Below are 20,623 nucleotides of genomic sequence, written 5' to 3' on the forward strand. Positions count from 1 at the left end.
CCATGCTTCCGTCCTCCGTCACTTCCGGCCGCGGAGGTAGCGGTTGCGGCAGTCCTGGCTGCCTTGAGGTTCGCTGGGCCCTGGGTCGGCGGCCGCCATGAACTTCTCTGAGGTGTTCAAGCTTTCCAGCCTGCTCTGCAAGTTCTCCCCGGACGGCAAATACCTGGTGAGCGGCCTCGGGGCTCCTGGGGAAGCAGCTCGGGGGTCCGCGGGTACGGGCCTCAACCCGGGGATCCGGGTGGATGCCTGGAATAGGTGGATACCCAGGGCAGGGAACCCGGGCAATGGTCTTGGGCAGTGGTCCCGGGAGGATGCCCGGAGCAGCGCCCTGGGGCAGGGGACCCGGGCTGTGGTCTTGGGCAGTGGTCCCGGGAGGATGCCCGGAGCAGGGGCCCAGGGTCAGGGGCCCCGGGCTGTGGTCTTGGGCAGTGGTCCCGGGAGGATGCCCGGAGCAGCGCCCTGGGGCAGGGGACCCGGGCTGTGGTCTTGGGCAGTGGTCCCGGGAGGATGCCCGGAGCAGCGCCCTGAGGCAGGGGACCCGGGCTGTGGTCTTGGGCAGTGGTCCCGGGAGGATGCCCGGAGCAGGGGCCCTGAGGCAGGGGCCCCGGGCTGTGGTCTTGGGCAGTGGTCCCGGGAGGATGCCCGGAGCAGGGGCCCAGGGTCAGGGGACCCGGGCTGTGGTCTTGGGCAGTGGTCCCGGGAGGATGCCCGGAGCAGCGCCCTGGGGCAGGGGACCCGGGCTGTGGTCTTGGGCAGTGGTCCCGGGAGGATGCCCGGAGCAGGGGCCCTGAGGCAGGGAACCCGGGCTGTGGTCTTGGGCAGTGGTCCCGGGAGGATGCCCGGAGCAGGGGCCCTGAGGCAGGGGCCCCGGGCTGTGGTCTTGGGCAGTGGTCCCGGGAGGATGCCCGGAGCAGGGGCCCAGGGTCAGGGGACCCGGGCTGTGGTCTTGGGCAGTGGTCCCGGGAGGATGCCCGGAGCAGCGCCCTGGGGCAGGGGACCCGGGCTGTGGTCTTGGGCAGTGGTCCCGGGAGGATGCCCGGAGCAGGGGCCCTGAGGCAGGGGACCCGGGCTGTGGTCTTGGGCAGTGGTCCCGGGAGGATGCCCGGAGCAGGGGCCCAGGGTCAGGGGACCTGGGCTGTGGTCTTGGGCAGTGGTCCCGGGAGGATGCCCGGAGCAGGGGCCCTGAGGCAGGGGACCCGGGCTGTGGTCTTGGGAGCAGCGGCCCTGGGGCAGGGGAACCGGGCAGATATACCGAGCCGGGGCTCCAGGCAGGTGTCCTGGGTGGATACTAGAGCAGGGGCTTGGGGCAGGGGACTTAGGCAGTGGTTCTGGGCAGGGGACTGGGGCAGATATCCCAAACCGGGGCTCGGTGCAGGTGACCTGGGTGGATATCTGGAGCAGGGGCTCAGGGCACAGGACTTGGGCAGATGCTCCAAGCAGGAGCCCCAGGAACCAGACTTGGGCAGGTACCAGCCTCCCTGCACCTCAGTTTCCATCTGTCAGAAGCAGATAATGGCAATGCTGTCTTCACAGATTTGAGGATACAAAGGTATCAGCTCATTGTTATTTTGACACATAAAGGCAAATATATGATTCTGTTGGCTGTAATCTGGTGCATTAGTGTGGCTACTTTGTCTTTTCCTGCCCTCTTCACCTGCCTCTACCATATGCCAAATAAGTGATTGAAATAATAGCAATCTGTGCCCAGATAAATGGAGTTGTCTGCACTGCTATTTATTTGAGCTGTTAGGACTTGAGCTGTTCATTACTGGGGCGATAGAATGGTGCTAAAATCACTGAGCTACTCTGTACGGGAAATGTAAGTTTTGAAATAGACCAATATCATCAATGTATGTCCTCAGAATCTGGGGTGGGGGAGGCAGTAGGGGGGAGATAATTGACATTGGAAATCCATTAAGAAAAAAATCATGCCTTATAAAAGTGTACTTAGTTCTATGTATGAACTGACTGATGCTTCATGATTCTTTCTCATATTGAGCCTTACTAACATCCCTGTTATTTGTCCAGCTCTTTGAGAATATAACTCCTTTATAGAGGTATTATTGTAAATCACATAAATTAGCATTCAGCTACAAAATACATAATGTCTTCTGCTTAAAGTTCACCCCAGAAACCTTGGTATATTTTTCAAAGTGCTCCCCATAAATTAAGTTTTTAAAAAATCATTTATGAAAATCCCAGTAAATTATAGAAAGAAAGACTGTATTACTTTGTTTTCTTTTTGTTGCGCTTTTGGCTTCTAGACTCTGGTGAAAATATGCAAGACACTTGATTATAATGTTACTGGAATCATGTTCTTCAAAGGTCTATCCTAAATCCTGAAGAAAGTAGGTCTGTGTTGCCATTTTTAATATCTTGCAACAGATTTGACATGGTTTCACAAGTCCTGATACAGATATTCCATTTCATAAGGAGTTCATTGTAACGGATCACAAAGCTACAGTGTGACCCGTGTTCTAATCTGCAATTGCCCTCCCCTCTCCTTCTGACAAGGAAAACTCATGAGGCCTTTTTAAGATGAAAGTTCATAGAACACAAACCAGTGATTAGTTTGATCTTGATAAGGACAAGAAGGAAGCAATTAACATTAAAAATCAGCTGTTCATTTTAAAATTGTAATATAATCTATAGTCAGCAGATAAGTAAACTCAAATTATTTGCTTAGATATGGGTATTATTTTTTTTTTTTTTTTTTTTTTTTTTAAAGATTTTATTTATTTGCGAGAGAGAGAATGAGAGACAGAGAGCATGAGAGGGAGGAGGGTCAGAAGGAGAAGCAGACCCCCTTGCTGAGCAGGGAGCCTGATGTGGGACTCGATCCCGGGACTCCAGGATCATGACCTGAGCCGAAGGCAGTCGCTTAACCAACTGAGCCACCCAGGCGCCCAGATATGGGTATTATTAACAACCATGGCCATAAACTGTCTTCAGGAAAACAGTATTGACACTTACACATGTTCCTAGGCAGGATTCAGAATAAGGCAGTGCAGCTGTAAGAAAAATACCCCTGCTTTTCCCTCCTGTGCTGGGAAAGCGTAGTCCTCATCCCACACGTCTCCTTTGAGCCTCCAGGATACCAGCTGGGTGTCTTACAACTCAAGTCAGTTCTGGCACGATCTGCCTGGAGACCAACAGGTGGACAGTACCCACCCCACATCAGATGCCAGCCACAGTAGCAGGCCTTCAGCTTATCCACAGACTCACCGGGCTACAAGTTCCCACATCCCCCTCTCAGGTTGGGTTAATCTGCCAGAGTGGCTCACAGAACTCAGGGAAACTGGCTTACATTTGCCAGTGTGCCAAAACATATGATAAAGGACACAAGTGACCAGCGAGATGATGGAGAAATACACAGGACAAGGTGTGAGAGGGTCTGGGGTGCAGGAGCCTCTGTCCCCATGGGGTGGGGTGCGTCACCTTCTTTATGTGGGTGTGTTCACCAGCCTAGAAGCTCTCTGACCCCCACACTGTTGGCATTTTTACAGAGGAGTCCTCATGAGCAATTGTTAACTCCATTTCCAGCCCTCTCCCCTCTCTGGAGGATGGGGTGGGGCTGAAAATTCCAAGATTCTAATCATAGCTGGTATTTCTGGTGACCAGGAAACCCACGTAGAGTTGCCTCATTAGAAGAAAAGATGCTCCTATTGCCCAGGAGGTTTCAAGGGCTTCAGGTGTCCCGTGTCAGGGCCCGGGGGCAGAGACTAGTGTGTATGTTCTGTTACCTCAAAGTAAGTGAGCGTTTGCAAAGCATCCTTATGTCTCAGTGGTCCTTCTCAGCGAGGACCCCGAGACCTCCCTCCTCACTTCCTATGACTTGTCTGCAGGTGCTCCAAACAGCAGAGCCCTTGGTTAGTTCACAGAAGAGCTCGTCTCATGTTGCTTCCTACTTGAGTTCTTAATGTGTAAGTAGGAAAGGCGTAGAAAATGACTCAAGTCTACTTTACCCTGGAACATAACAATTTTAACACATATTTTGTATATTTCAACTGTATCCTTGTGTGAACTTCTTTTCTGTTTCGATTGGGTGATATAGTCGGTGAACGTGAGCCGTCCAGATAGAAGATGCATCTGAAAGGAGAGAAGGAAATGGAATTCCTGGACGGAGGGGAGTGCAGATATCCTGAAGTCTCCCTTCCTTTAGATTGTAGACCATCAAGGGTCTCTTTTCCCTTTCTAGGCTTCTTGTGTCCAGTATCGCTTAGTGATCCGGGATGTGAACACCCTTCAGATCCTTCAGCTGTACACATGCCTGGACCAGATCCAGCACATCGAGTGGTCGGCGGACTCCCTGTTCATCCTGTGTGCCATGTACAAGCGGGGGCTGGTGCAGGTGCGCTGCCCGCAGGGCTCGGAGCCGGGAGGCCTTCCCAGAGGGTAGCCCGGGCAGAGCGCTCGTGTTCTGTTACCCTTACAGTTTGGTGGGGAGAAAAGGGGGCAATGTAGCTCAAAGCCAGTTTTCTCTTAAAATTATAATTGTTCTAACGGTTTAGGTACTTTCAAAACAAGAAAACACTTAGATATTCTTAACTTGTAAGCAAATAGAATTCTGTAACGAAGTATTCACAGACAGCCGTGTAGCAGCTTGGACATCATGGGTTTTGGGCAGCAGTAGATGTGGTGTTCTGTACAGATCTAAAGTCTCCCTACAGGAGCTCTTAGGGCTGGCAAAGGGAATAAACTGTTTAAAACTCAGCACAGTGAAGTCACATAGCAGTGTGGCTTTGTGCCGCAAGCAGGCCCCGGCCCCTCCTCAGGAAAGATTTGGAAAGATGCCCTGTGTCGTGAGCCGTGTTTTGGCTTGGTCCGTGTGCTGATCTGTCGTGGTTCTGCACTCGTGTGTGTTGCAAATGCAGGTGTGGTCCTTGGAGCAGCCGGAATGGCACTGCAGAATCGACGAGGGCTCGGCCGGGCTGGTGGCCTCGTGCTGGAGCCCCGACGGCCGCCACATTCTCAACACCACCGAGTTCCACGTAAGTGCGCGGGCATGTGGCACTGATCCCTTTCTCCTGAAATCCCCCGGTAGCGGTAAAGTGGGTGAATTTTAGAGAAAGAGGTGTGTCTTAAGTCATTGGAGTGTTAGAATCGCATCGTGTCGTTACATAATCTTTTTGCCCAATTTTAAAGAAAAATAAAGCAGATTTTTAAAAAATTCTTCAATTACATTTTAAAGGATTTAAACAGTGCCTTTACTTTGACAGTAGAAGGTGAGCTTTATTGTGAACGAGCTTCCGTTTTTCCGTCCAGCTGCCTGACCTGTGACCATCAGTCACTGCTCCACCCTTCTGTTCTTCCCACACTGGAGCTCCCCCTGGGCCCTAGCACTGTGCCGGGGCTCCACATACAGACACGGGTGTTTGAAATCTGGTAATAAATCCCGGGACAGTATAAGTACGCCTCATGAATGTATAAAATTAGGGAATTTGGCAAATACAGGGTGTTAGGGTAGAAGGTCTTTGGTGTCGGCACTGTTTGTTTCCAGTGTGGAAACACGCATGAATTAATGATGTGTCTTTGAGGGGGTGTTATAACCCAGTGGTTGGGCCTGAAGCCCCTGAGGGCCGTCTGAGGCCTGGGCTCCCAGTTGCCTAGTGCATGCATGTGGCAAGGGAGCCATGAGGACGCGGAGTGACCCTGTGGGTGTTCTCCAGTGTTTTCCGGTCTTTTTCACTTTGGCGTCACCTGGGATAAGGTTTGCATCCAGCCGTGCGGGGACAGCTGCTTCAGTCGGCCATGTGGCTTCACGTGGCTGCTTCAGTTTGAAAACCTGCTTTAAGTGTGGTTTCTGCTCATACAGGCTGTTGGAGAGTGAGCAGGACACGAAGGGCATTGGTTTCCCCGTGGTGCACACGCTGACCTTTTAAAGATGCTCACAACTCGAAGTTCTCGGATCTGGTGATCTGAACTATCTATGTGGCCTTGCCTGACAGTCTTCATGATTAGAATTCTTGGGGCAGAATCCAGTCTCCAGATGGGCACGTTCCATGGGCTCCCGGCCTCGTGTACATCCATATGACAAAGAAACTGGGCCCTTTGGACAAGGTTCCAGGAGTATAAGAAGGGAAGACCGGCGTGTGCATACACATACACACGCGTGTACACACTGCTGTTTGGTTTGCATTTGTTTAAAGTTTATGTGCATGAATTCATACTCTGTATTCTGTGGTGGTTCTGTTTCCCCTCAGTGGTTTTCAGTTCATCCACATGGAAGGTATGGCTCGTTCTTCCATCCCTCCTCGGAGAAATCATGCCACTCTGCTATTGCAGGGTATTCGAGGTGCCGGGACCCACCTCGTTGCTGAGAGTCTACTGTACGTGACCTGTGTTGAGATGCTCTGTCTCGGGTGTAATCTTGGGGGTTGCCTAGTTAGGGTAGATGGCATTCAACTTTCCAAAGTATTTGTATCAGGGTTTAGAATGATTACCAATCCAGCAGAGCTGTAGTGTTGTTGCATTTTGGTTTTAATTTTCATTTCTCTATTAGTGAGGTCGAGTGCTTTCGTATCTTGTTTTACACACCCATACACTCACACACTTCATTTAAACACGTGAATCAGGGTCATGTGGAGTCCATAATGGTGTGTGGGGTGAGGTAGGGATCTTTTCCCCAACAGTGTTTATCAAGAATTGAGTTTCTTTGTATTTACAGAACATTTCTGATTTTTTGGAAAATTTTTAGTAGATTTTATTTATTTATTTATTTATTTATTTGAGAGAGAAAGCAAGCACAAGTGAGGGGAGGGCAGAGGGGGAGGGAGAGGGGCGAGAGAATGCCAAGCAGACTTCGCACTGAGCACGTGAGACTCGGGGCTCGATCCCATGACCCTGAGATCCTGACCTGAGCCGAAACCAAGAGCTGGACACTTAACCGCCTGAGCCCCCAGGCGCCCTGCACGTTGCTGATTCGTGTTCCTGCTCGGCTGTTGGCCCATCGATGTGCCGGCTGCACGCTGTTGGAGTCACTGGGGTTTGTGGTGTGTCAGCATCTCACGGGACTGGTCCGCCTTTCTTGCTCTCATTCTGTCAGGTTTTTGAACGTACTTGGGAGGCTCTGTAACTAGCTGCTCTCAGTGAGGACTGTTGTCGCGTCACAACGCACTGAACCTGTATTGTGCGTCATTGTTCTTTATCTCTCACGGATCTTCTTGCCTCACGGCCCGTGTTGGTGGCTGTTCGCGTTGCACAACCACATTCTGGCTTGGGCTCTTGTGCTTTGTTTTTTTCAGTCCTGTTACTTTCCACTTTTCTGTGTCCTTGCCTCAAAAAAATAAACGGACAGACTTTGTCCTACATATCCACAAAGCCAGTTAACTGCCGTAAGCGGTATACCCACCCCTTCAGGCGCCCACAGCGCGGGAACAGGGATGCCCGGTCGGCCCCCACGCCAGCCCCGGTGGCCACATTCTCCATCAGCGGGACCGCGGCATGCGGGTGGCTGCCACTCAGCCCCGCGCTGTCGTCGGGGGGATCCGCGGCCCGTTCCCGGTAGCTGGGCGCCGCCGTGCTGCACGGGGACGGACATTTGCTTTCCACCTGCCCTTGGACACACAGTTGGGCTGGTTCCCGTGTGCACTGTGACGAGCAAAGCTGCTGCGAACGCGCACACAGGAGCGTGTCTGCGCACGTCTCCTCGCTCTTGGGGAGACCCCAGGGCTGGGTGCCAGGAGGTGCCCGCAGACGGTTTTAGGAAGCTGCCAACTGGCCTCCCCCGTGCCCTTCTGCGTCCCAGCCACCGACCTGGAGGTGAGAGCTCAGGTGTGCTGAGTCTCACCAACACTCGCCATTCCAGGTTTCTGCTATTAGTCTGTGCTGTGGCGTGGTGTCTCCTTGTGGCTTTAATTCGTGTTTTCACAGCGGTCACCCCCATAAGCCCTGTGCGGCATGGCCACCGTGCGGGTGGTCCCACCGCCCCCTCCTGCTCACGAGTCTGCTGAGGCACAGGAGGAACTGGGTCGACCTCCCTCAGTGCTGGGGACCCCCAGGGACCCATCCAGCGCCCCCACATGAACGTGTTTCTCAGACTGCAGAGCTTCTGCAGGTCTGTTACAAGAGGAGAACCGCCGTTACTTTGAAATTTCAAACTACAGTGCACTTATGTGTGACCTTGTGTCACTCACCTATGGAAAATGAAAACCGAATACCAAGAGCATGGAGTTTCACAACTGTAAACTCGGAAGAAAACATCCCTGCAACTATTTTTAAGTCTCCAGCAAACTGCTGACTTGAGTCACTGAGTGGGAGACCGTGGGAGGCTTAAAGTGGTCTTTCGGCAGCTGCTAAATCTCTGCTGTTTTCTTTCCCCTTTTCCTCGACAGCTGCGGATAACTGTCTGGTCCTTGTGCACAAAGTCTGTGTCTTACATCAAATATCCTAAAGCCTGTCAGCAGGGTGAGTCGGCCGAAGCTGATTTTAAAGCCATTTGTTGTAGTTTTGGTTCAGGGAGGGGGTGCCCTCTTTTATCACAGAGAATTCATGGGCAAAAGTAGCCTCGGCAGCATATCAGCGCAGAGCCAGGCTTTTTTCTCTGCACCCAGACCTGCTAATGCTTCGTCTGTGACTTCCCACGTGTGTTTCTAGAGGACAAGGATTCCCCTTTCAAGAGAGAATCAAAGGGCCTCAAAGAAGTAGGGTTTACACGTGGTCTCCTTCCCTCTGTCTGTCGTAGGACTGGGGCCCAGGTCCCTTCAGTTCATGCCTCTCCCGGGACCCTCCCCCCACCCCAATTCTGAACTTCAAGCCTCTAGGCCTCCTGGCGGCCAGCCCTGTGGTCTCCGTGCCTGAGAGAGTGTGGCCAGGCAGCCTCGGGAAGGTTCTGCACACCTGGCCTGCCAGCGCTGGGAGCTAGCGGGTACCCGTTCCTGAATGTGCAGTGATGTGTCTTTCATTTAATAAGCAGAATGAACCTTACGTAATTTGAATATTTTTCCTTTTTTCTGTTGTCATTAGCAATTTAGAACTTGAATTTGAATGAAATGCAATTGCACGTTCATTTTTTATCTTTTTATAACTGGAATCTCAGTGTCTCTCCAGATAGCATACACATTTCTTGAGTGGAAGCAACAGGTGTTTGTGTGTTCTTCTGGCTCATGAAGTGTGAGATGTGGCCCAGGGCTTTTTTCCAGGCTCATACAGAACTGGAAAATTAACATTTTCAACCAAAGTCTATTTGCAAATTCTTACCTTAAATTTACTTCTAACAAGTAATTAAATTCAAAAGTGAAAATAGGAAGTGTAATGACAAGCTGACTTTAAACCAGCAGAGTTCCCTATGATTGGTTTTCTAAATAACGATCCGTAGGGTGTCGTGAGGTGTAAGCTGCATTTTTCAGTGATGTTCTGTGGTTCTTCGGGGCTCCGGTTCTTCGGTTTCCTCACAGATCCCAGCCGGGCTCTGCGGGTGTCTGTGGAGCAGCCCAGCCGGACGGCGGAGCCCGCGGTGGGTCCCTGTGCGCTCGGCTCGGCTCCTCTGTGGGCGGCGTGGGCCTGTGCCTTCCTCCCACGGCTTCCCGCTTCTCACGCCTCCTTGAAAGTGTGAGTTCTCCTCCTCAGCCCCGGACAGCAGGCCCGTTTCCTCTCGGCAGGGATTGCCTTCACCCGGGACGGCCGCTACATGGCGCTGGCCGAGCGGCGGGACTGCAAGGACCACGTGAGCGTCTTCGTCTGCAGCGACTGGCAGCTCCTGCGGGTAGGAGGCGCTCGGCGGTCCTGCGGGCGGGCGGCTGACTCGTGGGTCCCTGGCAGCTCCAGGGCACCTCGGGACAGTGTGCGGCCGCGTCATGGCCTCGCTCCAGAGGGCGGCGAATGGGCCCGCCCGGGGTGCGGGGGGCGTGATGTGCCGTGGGATTTGCGTGTGTGTTGCTGTATGAGGAGGAGTGCCTGCTCTGGGCGAGACGCCAGGGTGACAGGGTGCCGAGCAGCCCAGGGTGCGGAGCCCCGCCCTGGCCGGGCTTACATCTGCGGGAGGGCGGGTGCAGTGGGAATGCCCATTCCATCGGAGCACCGCGGAGACCGCATCCACTGGGCATGGAGTGTTCTGGCACGATCTTGCCTGAGTTGGCCTTACAGGAGTGAGGCTGAGCCAGGCAGGAAGAGGAGGGAGAGGGGTGCGTGGGGCAGGCAGCGTGAGGGGCCGTGCTGGGCCCTGTCCTGCCTGGTGGGCTCCAGCCACGTTCTGGCTAGCCTGGGACCTCCTCGGTGCTCAGGCAGGATTTTAATTGCAGAAGGACAGAGCTGTAGATATTTTTGTCCATTTTATATAAGGAAATTAAATACTAAATGTGTTAAATAAAAACATCAATTATAAATTGTGCCTTTGTTTATCTGTTTCTCCCTCTTGCCTTTGGAAGCACTTTGATACGGAGACCCAGGACCTCGCGGGGATCGAGTGGGCCCCAAATGGCTGTGTGCTGGCCGTGTGGGACACCTGTCTGGAGGTAAGACAGGGACCAGGTGGACCCTTTGTGTTTGAAGTGCTCTGACCCGTGTTTACTTGATGCTTTGCGAATGTGGTGGCTCGGTTGGCTTCCCGGGCTCCGATGCTGAGCAGCAGTCCTTTGACCAGAAAGTCCTTAGGTTTGTGGCCAAGGTCCCCACCGCCGCCTCGGCAGGAGGGCCTGTCTTCCCTCCGACTTCCCACGCACTGTCCGAGTCCCACTGGCGGGCGTCTGTCCTTCCCGGGCTCAGGTTAGTGTGAGTGCCCACAGCAGTGGTGTCTCCTCCAGTACAAGGTCCTGCTCTACTCGTTGGACGGCCGGCTCTTGTCTGCCTACTGTGCCTACGAGTGGTCCCTGGGCGTCAAGTCTGTGGCTTGGAGCCCCAGCAGCCAGTTCCTGGCAGTCGGAAGCTATGACGGGAAGGTGAGGACAGAGCAGCGCATGCGGTGACCCGGGGCACAGTGCGGACCGGGCTCCCATGCGCACTTTCTCTCCTCAGGTGCGCATTCTTAATCACGTGACTTGGAAAATGATCACAGAGTTTGGGCATCCAGCGACCGTGAATAATCCCAAAATAGTAAGTCTGGAACATGTGCTGCCCTCAGAGCAATATTTGGGGAAGGGAGGTAGAAAAATACCGCTTTTTCATTTTACGTATTGGTTGTGATGTAGGTACTTATCTCACTAGAAACTTCTGTCACTGTAACATTTCAAAGGATTGGAAGCAGTGTCCCTGCCCTATCCCTCCTCCTCCCCAGACGTCTCAGATCTGCCCCTGCTCTCGGCACAGTAACCAGGGTCTCCTGCCTGTAAGCACTGAGCACCTGGGGCTGGAGAAGCAGACCAAAAAGTACGGAGTGGGTGTCCCTGGGCAGGCAGGGACAGGTGGCCTGCTGAGGGATCACGGGGTCAGACGCCAGGAAGAAATGATACAGGATCTGAGGGAGAAGCTGTTCAGGCAGCGGGAATAAGAAGTGCAAAGATCCTGAGGCAGGCGCTGGGAGCGGGGGCAGCACAGCAGGGGACAGACAGACCCTGGCCTTGGGGAGCTTGCCCACAGATGAGAAACATGAGTAGAGACGGAAGGAGGGCCGGGAGGGGTACCTGGGGAAGTCAGGCTCAGGCGGAGGTCCTGAGGAAGGACTGGGCTGGAGGTGCAGGCAGGGAGGTTGTAGGAGGCCAAGTCCAAGCAGGCCGGCCATGCAGGTCTGGGAGAGTGCTGCAGGCCCTTCCAGCCGGCAGCCCCAGCGCGCTCTAAAGCTGTAGGGCGGGCGGGGGCTCCGTCACCTTGGGCACAGGCCTGTCAGGCTTCAGGCCACAGATGCCCCCTCGTTCCCTGGGCCTGTGTCTGTTACCTGCCGAGTGGCCGGTCGCGTGATGCAGGTTTATATGCCGCCCGCACACAGAGGGCGCTAAGAACCCCCACGAGGGAGCGGGTGTAGTGCTGGGCCAGCGTCTCTGTCCTGTCACCGGGAACGGCACGCCTTGCCATGAGGTCAGGCGTCACTGTTACCGGGTGCTGTCACCGCCCCTGCTCGCACCTGTCCTGAGCGGGGTGGTGTCGTGTGTTCCAGGTTGTGTATAAGGAAGCTGAGAAGAATCCGCGGCTGGCACTGGGCCGCCTGGCCTTCCCCCCGCCCAGAGCAGCGGCCGGCCCGGCCTCCACCGCGGAGAGCAAATGTGAGTGCAGAGGGCGGGGGCCATTCACTTTGTTCTCCTTTTCTTTTTTATGAGAGAATCCCACTTGTCCAGGTAGAGTTCAGATGTTCTTTTTTTTTTTTTTATTTGCGAGAGAGAAAGTGTGAGCACACGCCCAGGGGAGGGGCAGAGGGAGAAGCAGACTCCCCGCTGAGCGGGGAGCCAGACGCGGGGCTCGAACCCGGGACCCTGAGATCTGACCTGAGCCGAAGGCAGACGCTTAACCAACCCAGCCACGCAGGCGTCCCCAGACATGGGTTTTTTTAGGTACACTTTCCCTTTCCTGTAACACCCCGCAGCCGTGTCCCTCCACCCGCGGATCAGGAGAGCAGGGGAAATGTTTGTTGATTGCATTCAAGCGCTGGGAATCCCAATCTGACAGCCGGTGCTCTGCGGGTGATTGCTTTAAGGAGTGGTAGAGTGCCCTCGGGTCAGCCAGAGGGGTGGGAGCAGTCGGGGGCCTGGCCTGGAGCGGCCGAGCTGCTTGTGGGTCCCGGCCGCCCGCTGCGCTTCAGTCCCCGCTTCGGTTCAGCGGGCGCAGCGAGGGCGTCCCGCGGGCTTGAGGACAGAGGGGCCTGGAGCAGCCAGCAGGCCGGCGCCGTCCGCTCCCAGCCGCGGGCCCGCACCCCGGTGGGGCAGCCTGGACACGGCGAGCACACCTGCCTGCCCGGCCTTCGTCCCCCTCTTACCCTTTTGCTGCCGGTTTTATGACGTCGTTCAAGGCTTCCTTGTAGAGCAGTTTGGGGCGTGCGGCGGAACGGAGGCGAAGGCGGAGTTCCCGCACGCCCCTGCCCCGGTGTGCGGGCGCCCCCGCCGTGGGACCCCGCCCCGATGTCAGAGCGCTTGCCCCACGCGCTGACGTGACGTGGCTCCGTGGGGGCGGGGCGGCCGCCACGCGGTGTCGCCCGCGCGCGCCCCCGACTGCCCGCAGCGTCCGCTCCGATGTTGCAGACGAGATCGCCTCGGCGCCGGTGTCCCTGCAGACTCTGAAGCCCGTGGCCGACCGAGCGAACCCGAGAATCGGCGTGGGCGCGCTGGCCTTCAGCCCGGACAACTACTTCCTGGCGACGAGGAGCGGTCAGTGGCTGCGGGCCCGCGGCGGGGCCGCTCGCGCGTTCCTCTGAGCCCCGGCGCCCGGACCCTGGGAGGAGGAAGCCCGGGACCAGGCTGCCCGCCCCGCCGCGTCCCCCGTCGGGTGCCGGGACGCTGTGCCGCGGAGGCTTGCGGAGGCGCGGCCTGGTGGGCAGCGCAGTCGGAGGGCGACGCCGGTAAAGAACAGGGGCGGCCGCCAGCCCGGCGGGGCCGTTTTAGACAGGTTGTCGGCAGTCGTCAGGCCTGCCTGCGGCCCTGAGCCCGGGGGCGGGGGACGGAGTGTGCGGCCCGCGAAGACCCCGGGCAGCGGTGCCCGCGGGTCGGGGGGCTGCCCTTCGTGCGCGGCGACGACGCGAGGACCCGTCCACGTCTCCTCCTCAGACAGCGTCCCGAACGCCGTCTGGATCTGGGACATACAGAAGCTGCGACTCTTCGTGGTGCTCGAGCAGCTGTCCCCGGTGCGCGCCTTCCAGTGGGACCCCCAGCAGCCCCGGCTGGCCCTCTGCACGGGCGGCAGCAGGGTGTACCTGTGGTCGCCGGCGGGCTGCGTGTCGGTGCAGGTGCCGGGCGAAGGTGAGCGCGGGCTGCGGTGTTCTCCCGGCGGCCGGAGGCGGAACCCCAGCGGTCGAGCCCGCCTGGCTCACTGCGTCCCTGCCTCGAGCGTGGGGTGGGAGTCGCGGCCGGCCCCCAGTGCGCACACCTAGCGCAGGCCTGCTGCTCGCAGCTTCTGGGCCATGTAAGGAGGCCCCCCGAGCTGAGAGGTGGGGCTGTAGCTGGGTCTCTGCAGGCCTGTCCTCTGCCCACGGGATGGGGGGCCACGTTCACCCTTTAACCCTCTGGCCGCCTGTCTTTGTCCAGGTGACTTTCAGGTGCTTTCTCTGTGCTGGCATTTCAGCGGGGACTCACTGGCTCTCCTCAGCAAGGACCACTTCTGTCTGTGTTTCCTGGAGACCGAGGAGAGAGTTGGCACCGCCTTTGGACGGCCCGGTGACCACACATAGGGCCTGTGTGTACCCAGGCCCGGGTGAGACCGAGGCGGGATGCCTGGCACGTGCCGGCTGTGGAGAAGGGACGGGCTTCACTGGGGAGTTGCTCTAGCTGGCCCAGAGGGAATGATGTGCTGTTATTTTTCTATAGCGTTTTTGTAAATATGTATGGTATGAAACTAATTTTTTTTTTAAATAAATATTTGCTAATTCATAAAATGGCTGATGCTTGTGTTCATGAAAGGTTTGGGTCATGGGAAGGACTCCTTCGGGTTTGTTGCAGGTTTTGCGTTCACTTTCTGATAAAGTAACTGACCCCGTTTCTCCCTCAGACAGACGTCCTGCTCTGCTCTGGAGCCTCCATTCCCCATCACTGGAGGTTTCTGGAGAACGGGCTTGGGCTTCCCATGGGCTGTGTTCTGGACTACAGGGAGAGGAGCCCTGAGCACCGTGAGGGGTGGTGCCACATGGGGGGGGAGGGGGGAATGCAGGTCCCAGGGCCGTTGGGTCAAGGTCGGCTCTGCAGGGAGTCCAGCCTGGCCTTCTGTCCAGAGCAGTTCCATCCACCTCTCAATTAAGGTGCTTCTGACAGCGGCCAGGACTGAGAGGCACCGGCAGAGGAAGTAGGATTCCAAAACTGGACTCGTCATTCTGGCTAAAGGCTAGTTTGTACACCACTATCTGGGCTTTTCTGTGAGTGAACTGTACCAGAACAGTAATTCCTTAGGATCCCGAATGTGCACAGCAAGTTGGCAGATTTACAAAGCTAACAGCTTCAAAGAAGGAACGACATCTGTTCGATTGTAAATGTCTTTACTACAAGACCAAAAACGAAGGCTCAAGACCCAGGTGGTGTGGAAGCAGCCTTTCGATTTTCATAGGCTGCTGCATTTGGAGCACATCCATGCCGACTAAAGCTACACCAGAGTTGTAAATATGGAGGAAGAAACCTGTGAGCCAGCACTTCAAGCTGATAACAAATGCTCCCGGTCGAGCCAGCAAGCCGAGGACGGGTGGGCGCATGGGTAGTGTGCCCCGGTTCCCACGTGGACATGCTCTTCTGCGGGCCGCCACGGCTCAGGCGTGGTCAGGGCGACGCTGACAGCCTCCAGTCTGCGTGGGCGCTGCGGTCACCGGGCCAGGGGTTAGCAGCATAGGAGATGAGAATCTAATACGGTCCCTTTTTTTAAAAGGGCATTCTTTAAAAGCAAAGTAAGCAATCCCCATTTTAAATATGAGTATGAGAATACAAATCTAGACTAGGCGTAGTTGTCAAACTGTTTGCAAAGAACTATCAAGGTGACTCTCAAATTAATGAATTGTCTAAAAATGACTTCCTGCAAACTTCTGGGCCTGGGAAAGATGCCAGAGGTATTAACACAATATAATTTTAGAAAAAGTGTGACTTTAGGTCAAACACATATTTACACAAAAGCAGCTGTTCATTCAGGAGCTGACGAGGCAGACTGTCTCTCCTTTAGTTCAACAGTCTGGGTTGTTTTGCATTTAGCTTTAAAAAAATGAATTAAATTTCAAAATACAAAATTTGACACCAAGTATAAAGGTATTTGCAACTACAGGCACTGGGGTTTAGGGACCTCCCTGGGTGGAACAATCTACACGGTTGAAGCACTAGCAGGGAGGTTCTAGTGGGATCACACGTTTATTAACATGCTAGAGTGCTGGGCTGGGAAGGACCATGAGAAGCCAAATGCAGACACTCCAGGAAAAACACGGAAACAGGTTCTAGAAGATGGAATACCGGCCAGGACAGGGACAGCTAGATTCATTTTGCTTTTTGTCTGTAGCTCCTATTACCAGATGTCCAAGATTCAGCTAGAGTATAGAATTCATTTGACTATTCTAATCGCGCTCAGATTCCCGAAAGGTTAACAGCCCCAACCCTGCCAGGGGCAGCAGAGCTGGCCTGACACCCCGAGTCCCCAGATCTGCCTGTGGGCAGCGTCTAGAAGCCTATTTTGCCTCTGGTCATGGAATAACCCAATTTAGCCTCGTTGTTAATGAAGGACATCAATCCCACGTAGGTCTCAATGAGGAGGGGACGCTCCAAGACCAGCACACCGTTGGCTTGTCCCGGCAAAGGACTCTCTTTTTGGGCTTTTTTGACAGCTTGGATTAACATAGCTTTGAAGCTTTCCAACTTTAAAGAGAGAGAAAACATGTTGCTGATCAGTGATCTATACCAGGAAAAACCCCACCCATTTCTGCGCCAGCCCCCGTCACTGCCCTTGGATGGGATGCCTTTCCCGCCACATCCTTGTAGTCGCTTAGCTCACCTTCTTGATGTAGCTCTCCGGACATGTCAGGCCTAGCCCTGTGCTCACGGGGACAGAGGACAAGCCTCACAGAGCCTTGCCCTCTGCAGGTCGGAGCAGTTCTGCCGTAGGGACCTACTTAATCCCCCCGCCACCCACCAGGCTAGCTAAGCAGGCCAAGGTGCACAGCTGGCAAGTGGGCCCCAGGGTGTCCCCTCCTGGTGAACTAGTACAGACTGCCCAGAGCCCTGCTGGGCCCTTCTCCGAGGCAGTCATGGCTGCAAGGGGCCGTGTCACAGAGCTACACTGACCAGGAGCCACTGGGCACCCAGGGCTATTTCAACATGAGCTAACTAAAACTTTTAAAATTTAGAAGTTTGTTTCCCCAGTTTTACTAGAGCAGTTGAAGTGCCCCACAGCCACATGTGGCCACCGTGGTGAGCAGGGCAGGCCTAGGACGTCGCCATCGTAGCCGGGCGGCGCGGCTCTTCGGCTCTTACTTGGCACAGAGAGGCTGTCTTCTCATCCGCACCGGCCATCGGATGCTCTATGAACGTGGCGTAGGGCACATTGGTGGACCAGGGGTTCCATCTGTTTATGAAGGAAGGGCGGCTCTGTTTGTCCCACTGAATGCGAATCCCAAAACCTTCTCGCCTGCAGAGAAGAAACGAAGACTTCACACGGCCGGCCCCAGCGCTCCCGGGCAGCCCAGTCAGGTGTGGGGGGCGACGTCAGGAAGCTGCTCCATGGCCAAGGACAAGACCTACGACGTTTCCCAGCAGAGAAGAACTTCTGGGCTCTAAGAGTGACAGCAGTCTGCAGTCACCACACACTGAATACGACAGACTGAATATGCTGTGTTGGTCAAGCCAATCTTTACACAGTGCAGTTTAATGGGCAATGGGAAGACTCTGTAGGTGGGCTGAGTACATGAATGACAGGTTTGCAACTTTAGGTCTTTTGTCCAGAAGTTCTCACTGCTAGCTGGCATTCTTTCCAGTCCCCGATCAAGCCTCTGCAGCAAAACTGTACCTGGACTGCGGAAGTCACTCAACCAAACTAAAGTCTAGACTCCTCATATTTCACATTACTCCCTTCGGCAAGTCGGCCATTAAATGTTTTCACATTTAACTTTCAGTGACATCTGTAATGAAAACAACACACTTTTTTCTGTTAAAATTCAACTAGAGCAGAGCTTGATGTGACCCGTGTAATCCTTTCCTGGCCAGAGGTAAAATGCTGAGTTTGGCCCCCATCTTAAGAATGCCACGTCAGGTCTGCCTCCATAGACCAACCTCAAATTCATTTTACTACAAGCCTAATAGCTTTCTTTTTGTGCCAGTTTTCCTTTTAATGCACCTGCTGTCTGTTAGTCTCTTCTTCTATTGATCTGAAGCTGAGGCTTTTATGTGTCCCCAAATGGGAGGCCCAAGACAACCCAGAGGGCTGGTTTTGGAAGGACTGACTACAGGCCCTGGTACTCCGCTCGCTGTTGAACAGACTTACTTGTTGAGCGATTTCGGGGGAAACTGGAATTCTCCGCAGGAGATGGTGTCCACCGCATTTAAGGCGATGCGGACCACCTGCTGGCACTGAAGGCTGATGAAGTCGTACTTGCAGATGAGAAGCGCCTGGTCTGTGATGAGCACCAGCCGCTCCTTCTCGTTGTTCCAGTGGTCAACCCTGTCCGCACACGGTATGCGTCACCGGGCGCGCCCCGCGCACAGGCCACCCGGCCGGTCCCCGCGCCCCCGCGCGCCCCGCTCACTCGGTCAGCAGCCACACGCCCTGGATGTCGCCGTCCTCCACCGGCCGCACCACCACGCCGATCTCCTCCACCGCCTGCTCAATGGTGCCGGGCTGCGCGGGAGGAGGGTGGGGTCACTCTCGGTCCTCCGGCATCCCCCCAACCCCGGTACCCCCGGCCCCCGACCTGCCCAACCGCTCCGCGGCATCCCCCGGCCCGCCTCACCCGGAACACGAAGTACTCCTTGACGCGGGCGCGGCGCGTGGGGTCGTGGATGCTGAGCGGCCACAGCGTCTGGCGCAGCGGCGTGCCCACACCCGGCCGCCCCCCAACCGCGCCGCCGCCCGCGCCGACCTCCTCGCCGGCCGCCAGCACCGCCGTGGGGCTCGTGCCCGCAGAGTCCACCGAGTCCCGCAGCTGCAGCATGGCCAGGCCCGCCGCCGCCCGGGACCCCGACCCCAGACCTCGCCCGAAGTGGCCGCAATCGCCGTCGCCGTCGCTGTCGCTACCGCCCCGGGCCCGCCTCGGCCCCGCCCCAGCGCCGGCCCCGCCCCGGCCCTGCGGGTCGCCGCGATTGGCTCGGCCTCGTCAGCCCCGCCTTAGACTCCGCCCCTGCCCGCGCCCACCGGCCCTGGCAATTGGCTCTTCGCCAGCCGTCTTCTGCGATTGGTCCTGCTCGCCTCCAGTTCACAATCGCTCCCGCCCCTCTTCGTACCGGAAGCGTACACCGCACGCACGCCCATTTCCTCTAGACGCGAGGAGGAGAGAGGGGTGGGGCCGAGGCTGGTTGCCAAGGAGACGCAGAGGGTGCGCTCTGAGTCAAGTGCCAGTTACCTGTAGAGGGGGTGACTGCCCCCCACCCGCGGTCTCCGCCCCACTACCGACGCGCCCCCCGCCCGCGGTGTCCTTCCCCCCACCTCCCCACCGCGGACGCGCCCCACGCCCGAGGTCTCCGCACCTCCATCCCCCTACCCCACGGACGCGCCCCCGCCCGCGGTCTCCGCCTCCCTCCTCCCACAGCACCCCCCCCGAGGCGCCCTCCGCCCGCGGTCTCCGTCCCCCCCAGACTCACCCCCCGCCCGCGGTGTCCTCCCCCCCAACCTCCCCACCGCATCCCCGACGCGCCCCATGCCGGTGGTCTCCGCCCCCCACCTCCCCGACACGCTCCCGTGCCCCTGGTCTCCGCACCCCCATCCCCCCACCCCACTGACGCGCCCCCGCCCGCGGTCTCCGCCTCCCTCCTCCCACAGCACCCCCCCCCCGCGAAGCGCCCTCCGCCCGCGGTCTCCGCCTCCCCCAGACTCGCCCTCCGCCCAAGGTGTCCTCCCCCGCAACCTCCCCACCCCATCCCACCCCATCCCAGACGCGCCCCACGCCGGTGGTCTCCGACCCCCACCCCCCCGACACGCTCCCCGCCCCTGGTCTCCGCACCCCCATCCCCCCACCCCACTGACGCGCCCCCGCCCGCGGTCTCCGCCTCCCTCCTCCCACAGCCCCCCGAAGCGCCCCCGCCCGCGGTCTCTGCCTCCCTCCTCCCACAGCACCCCCCCGCGAAGCGCCCTCCGCCCGCGGTCTCCGCCTCCCTCCTCCCACAGCACCCCCCCCCCCCGCGAAGCGCCCTCCGCCCGCGGTCTCCGTCCCCCCCAGACTCGCCCTCCGCCCAAGGTGTCCTCCCCCGCAACCTCCCCACCCCATCCCAGACGCGCCCCACGCCGGTGGTCTCCGACCCCCACCCCCCCCACACGCTCCCCGCCCCTGGTCTCCGCACCCCCATCCCCCCACCCCACTGACGCGCCCCCGCCCGCGGTCTCCGCCTCCCCCCTTCCATCCCCTCCACCCCCCTGCCCTGGCCCGACGCGGCCCTGGCCGCGGTCTCCACCTTCCTCCCCTGCGGTCACCGTCCCCATACGCGCCCCCTCTTTGCAGTCTCCATCCCCCTCTTCGTGGTCATCACCCCCCTCTGCAGTCACGGCGCCTCCCCCTGTGCCCCCCGCCCCGCGGTGGTCACTGTCCTGGCACTCGCTCTCCCCACAGATGCACCCCTTGCCCGCAGTCACAGCCCCCCAGACACCCGACCCGACTCCAGGAAGGGCCGAGAGTTCAAGAGACGCTGCCCACAAGGCGTGCATGGCCTGGGCCGCGCGGGCTTCCCGGGCTTCCCAGACGGAGGAGCTTTGGCGCTGGGCGCCAGGCACGCTCGTGTGCGGGTTCAGGGATGGACATGGAGCAGCCGGGCCTTGGGCCCAGCGCTCTGACCAGCAGAGTCCTCCCTGAGCCTAGGAAGCAGCCCTCCGCTGACCCGTTTCACAGAAGGGTACACTGAGGCACGGGGTTGGTCACTTGCCACCGCCGCTCATCAAGGGTCAAAGCAGG

General features: G+C 57.3%; 2 protein-coding genes across 4 annotated transcripts; one reads left to right on the plus strand and one right to left on the minus strand.

The window, feature by feature from the left end:
* On the plus strand, positions 1 to 14,446 carry WRAP73 (WD repeat containing, antisense to TP73). 3 transcript variants are annotated; one of them, XM_036089725.2, is made up of 12 exons: positions 1 to 166; positions 4,199 to 4,351; positions 4,875 to 4,991; positions 8,334 to 8,406; positions 9,600 to 9,703; positions 10,365 to 10,451; positions 10,740 to 10,874; positions 10,951 to 11,028; positions 12,026 to 12,131; positions 13,101 to 13,226; positions 13,623 to 13,814; positions 14,100 to 14,446. In XM_036089725.2, the coding sequence occupies exons 1-12, from the start codon at positions 98 to 100 to the stop codon at positions 14,240 to 14,242; spliced, it is 1,383 nt and encodes a 460-aa protein (XP_035945618.2). In that variant the 5' UTR covers positions 1 to 97; the 3' UTR covers positions 14,243 to 14,446. The 3 variants fall into 3 exon arrangements, with proteins under 3 accessions (XP_035945618.2, XP_035945619.2, XP_077930004.1); XM_036089726.2 differs by having other exon boundaries at positions 13,133 to 13,226; positions 14,100 to 14,240; XM_078073878.1 differs by lacking the exon at positions 8,334 to 8,406 and having other exon boundaries at positions 9 to 166.
* A 577-nt stretch (positions 14,447 to 15,023) lies between these two features.
* TPRG1L (tumor protein p63 regulated 1 like) lies at positions 15,024 to 18,780 on the minus strand. The gene is made up of 5 exons (XM_036089727.2): positions 18,476 to 18,780; positions 18,272 to 18,363; positions 18,010 to 18,186; positions 17,004 to 17,157; positions 15,024 to 16,388 (listed from the first exon to the last, which is right to left on the minus strand). The coding sequence occupies exons 1-5, from the start codon at positions 18,674 to 18,676 to the stop codon at positions 16,194 to 16,196; spliced, it is 819 nt and encodes a 272-aa protein (XP_035945620.1). The 5' UTR covers positions 18,677 to 18,780; the 3' UTR covers positions 15,024 to 16,193.
* Between the last annotated feature and the right edge of the window lie 1,843 nt (positions 18,781 to 20,623).

Source organism: Halichoerus grypus, chromosome 5, assembly GCF_964656455.1.
Source record: "Halichoerus grypus chromosome 5, mHalGry1.hap1.1, whole genome shotgun sequence".
Classification (NCBI taxonomy): Eukaryota; Metazoa; Chordata; class Mammalia; order Carnivora; family Phocidae; genus Halichoerus; species Halichoerus grypus.

What these genes read in the sequence shown, in the direction of transcription:
- WRAP73 (XM_036089725.2), top strand. Translation starts at nt 98, where the DNA reads ATGAACTTCTCTGAGGTGTTCAAGCTTTCCAGCCTGCTCTGCAAGTTC. An exon ending in CCCCGGACGGCAAATACCTG is followed by an intron (nt 167 to 4,198) that starts GTGAGCGGCCTC and finishes TTCCCTTTCTAG; the next exon opens with GCTTCTTGTGTCCAGTATCG. An exon ending in TCAACACCACCGAGTTCCAC is followed by an intron (nt 4,992 to 8,333) that starts GTAAGTGCGCGG and finishes TTTCCTCGACAG; the next exon opens with CTGCGGATAACTGTCTGGTC.
- TPRG1L (XM_036089727.2), bottom strand. Translation starts at nt 18,676, where the DNA reads ATGCTGCAGCTGCGGGACTCGGTGGACTCTGCGGGCACGAGCCCCACG. An exon ending in AGGAGTACTTCGTGTTCCGG is followed by an intron (nt 18,364 to 18,475) that starts GTGAGGCGGGCC and finishes CCTCCCGCGCAG; the next exon opens with CCCGGCACCATTGAGCAGGC. An exon ending in AGACAGCCTCTCTGTGCCAA is followed by an intron (nt 16,389 to 17,003) that starts GTAAGAGCCGAA and finishes CTCTCTTTAAAG; the next exon opens with TTGGAAAGCTTCAAAGCTAT.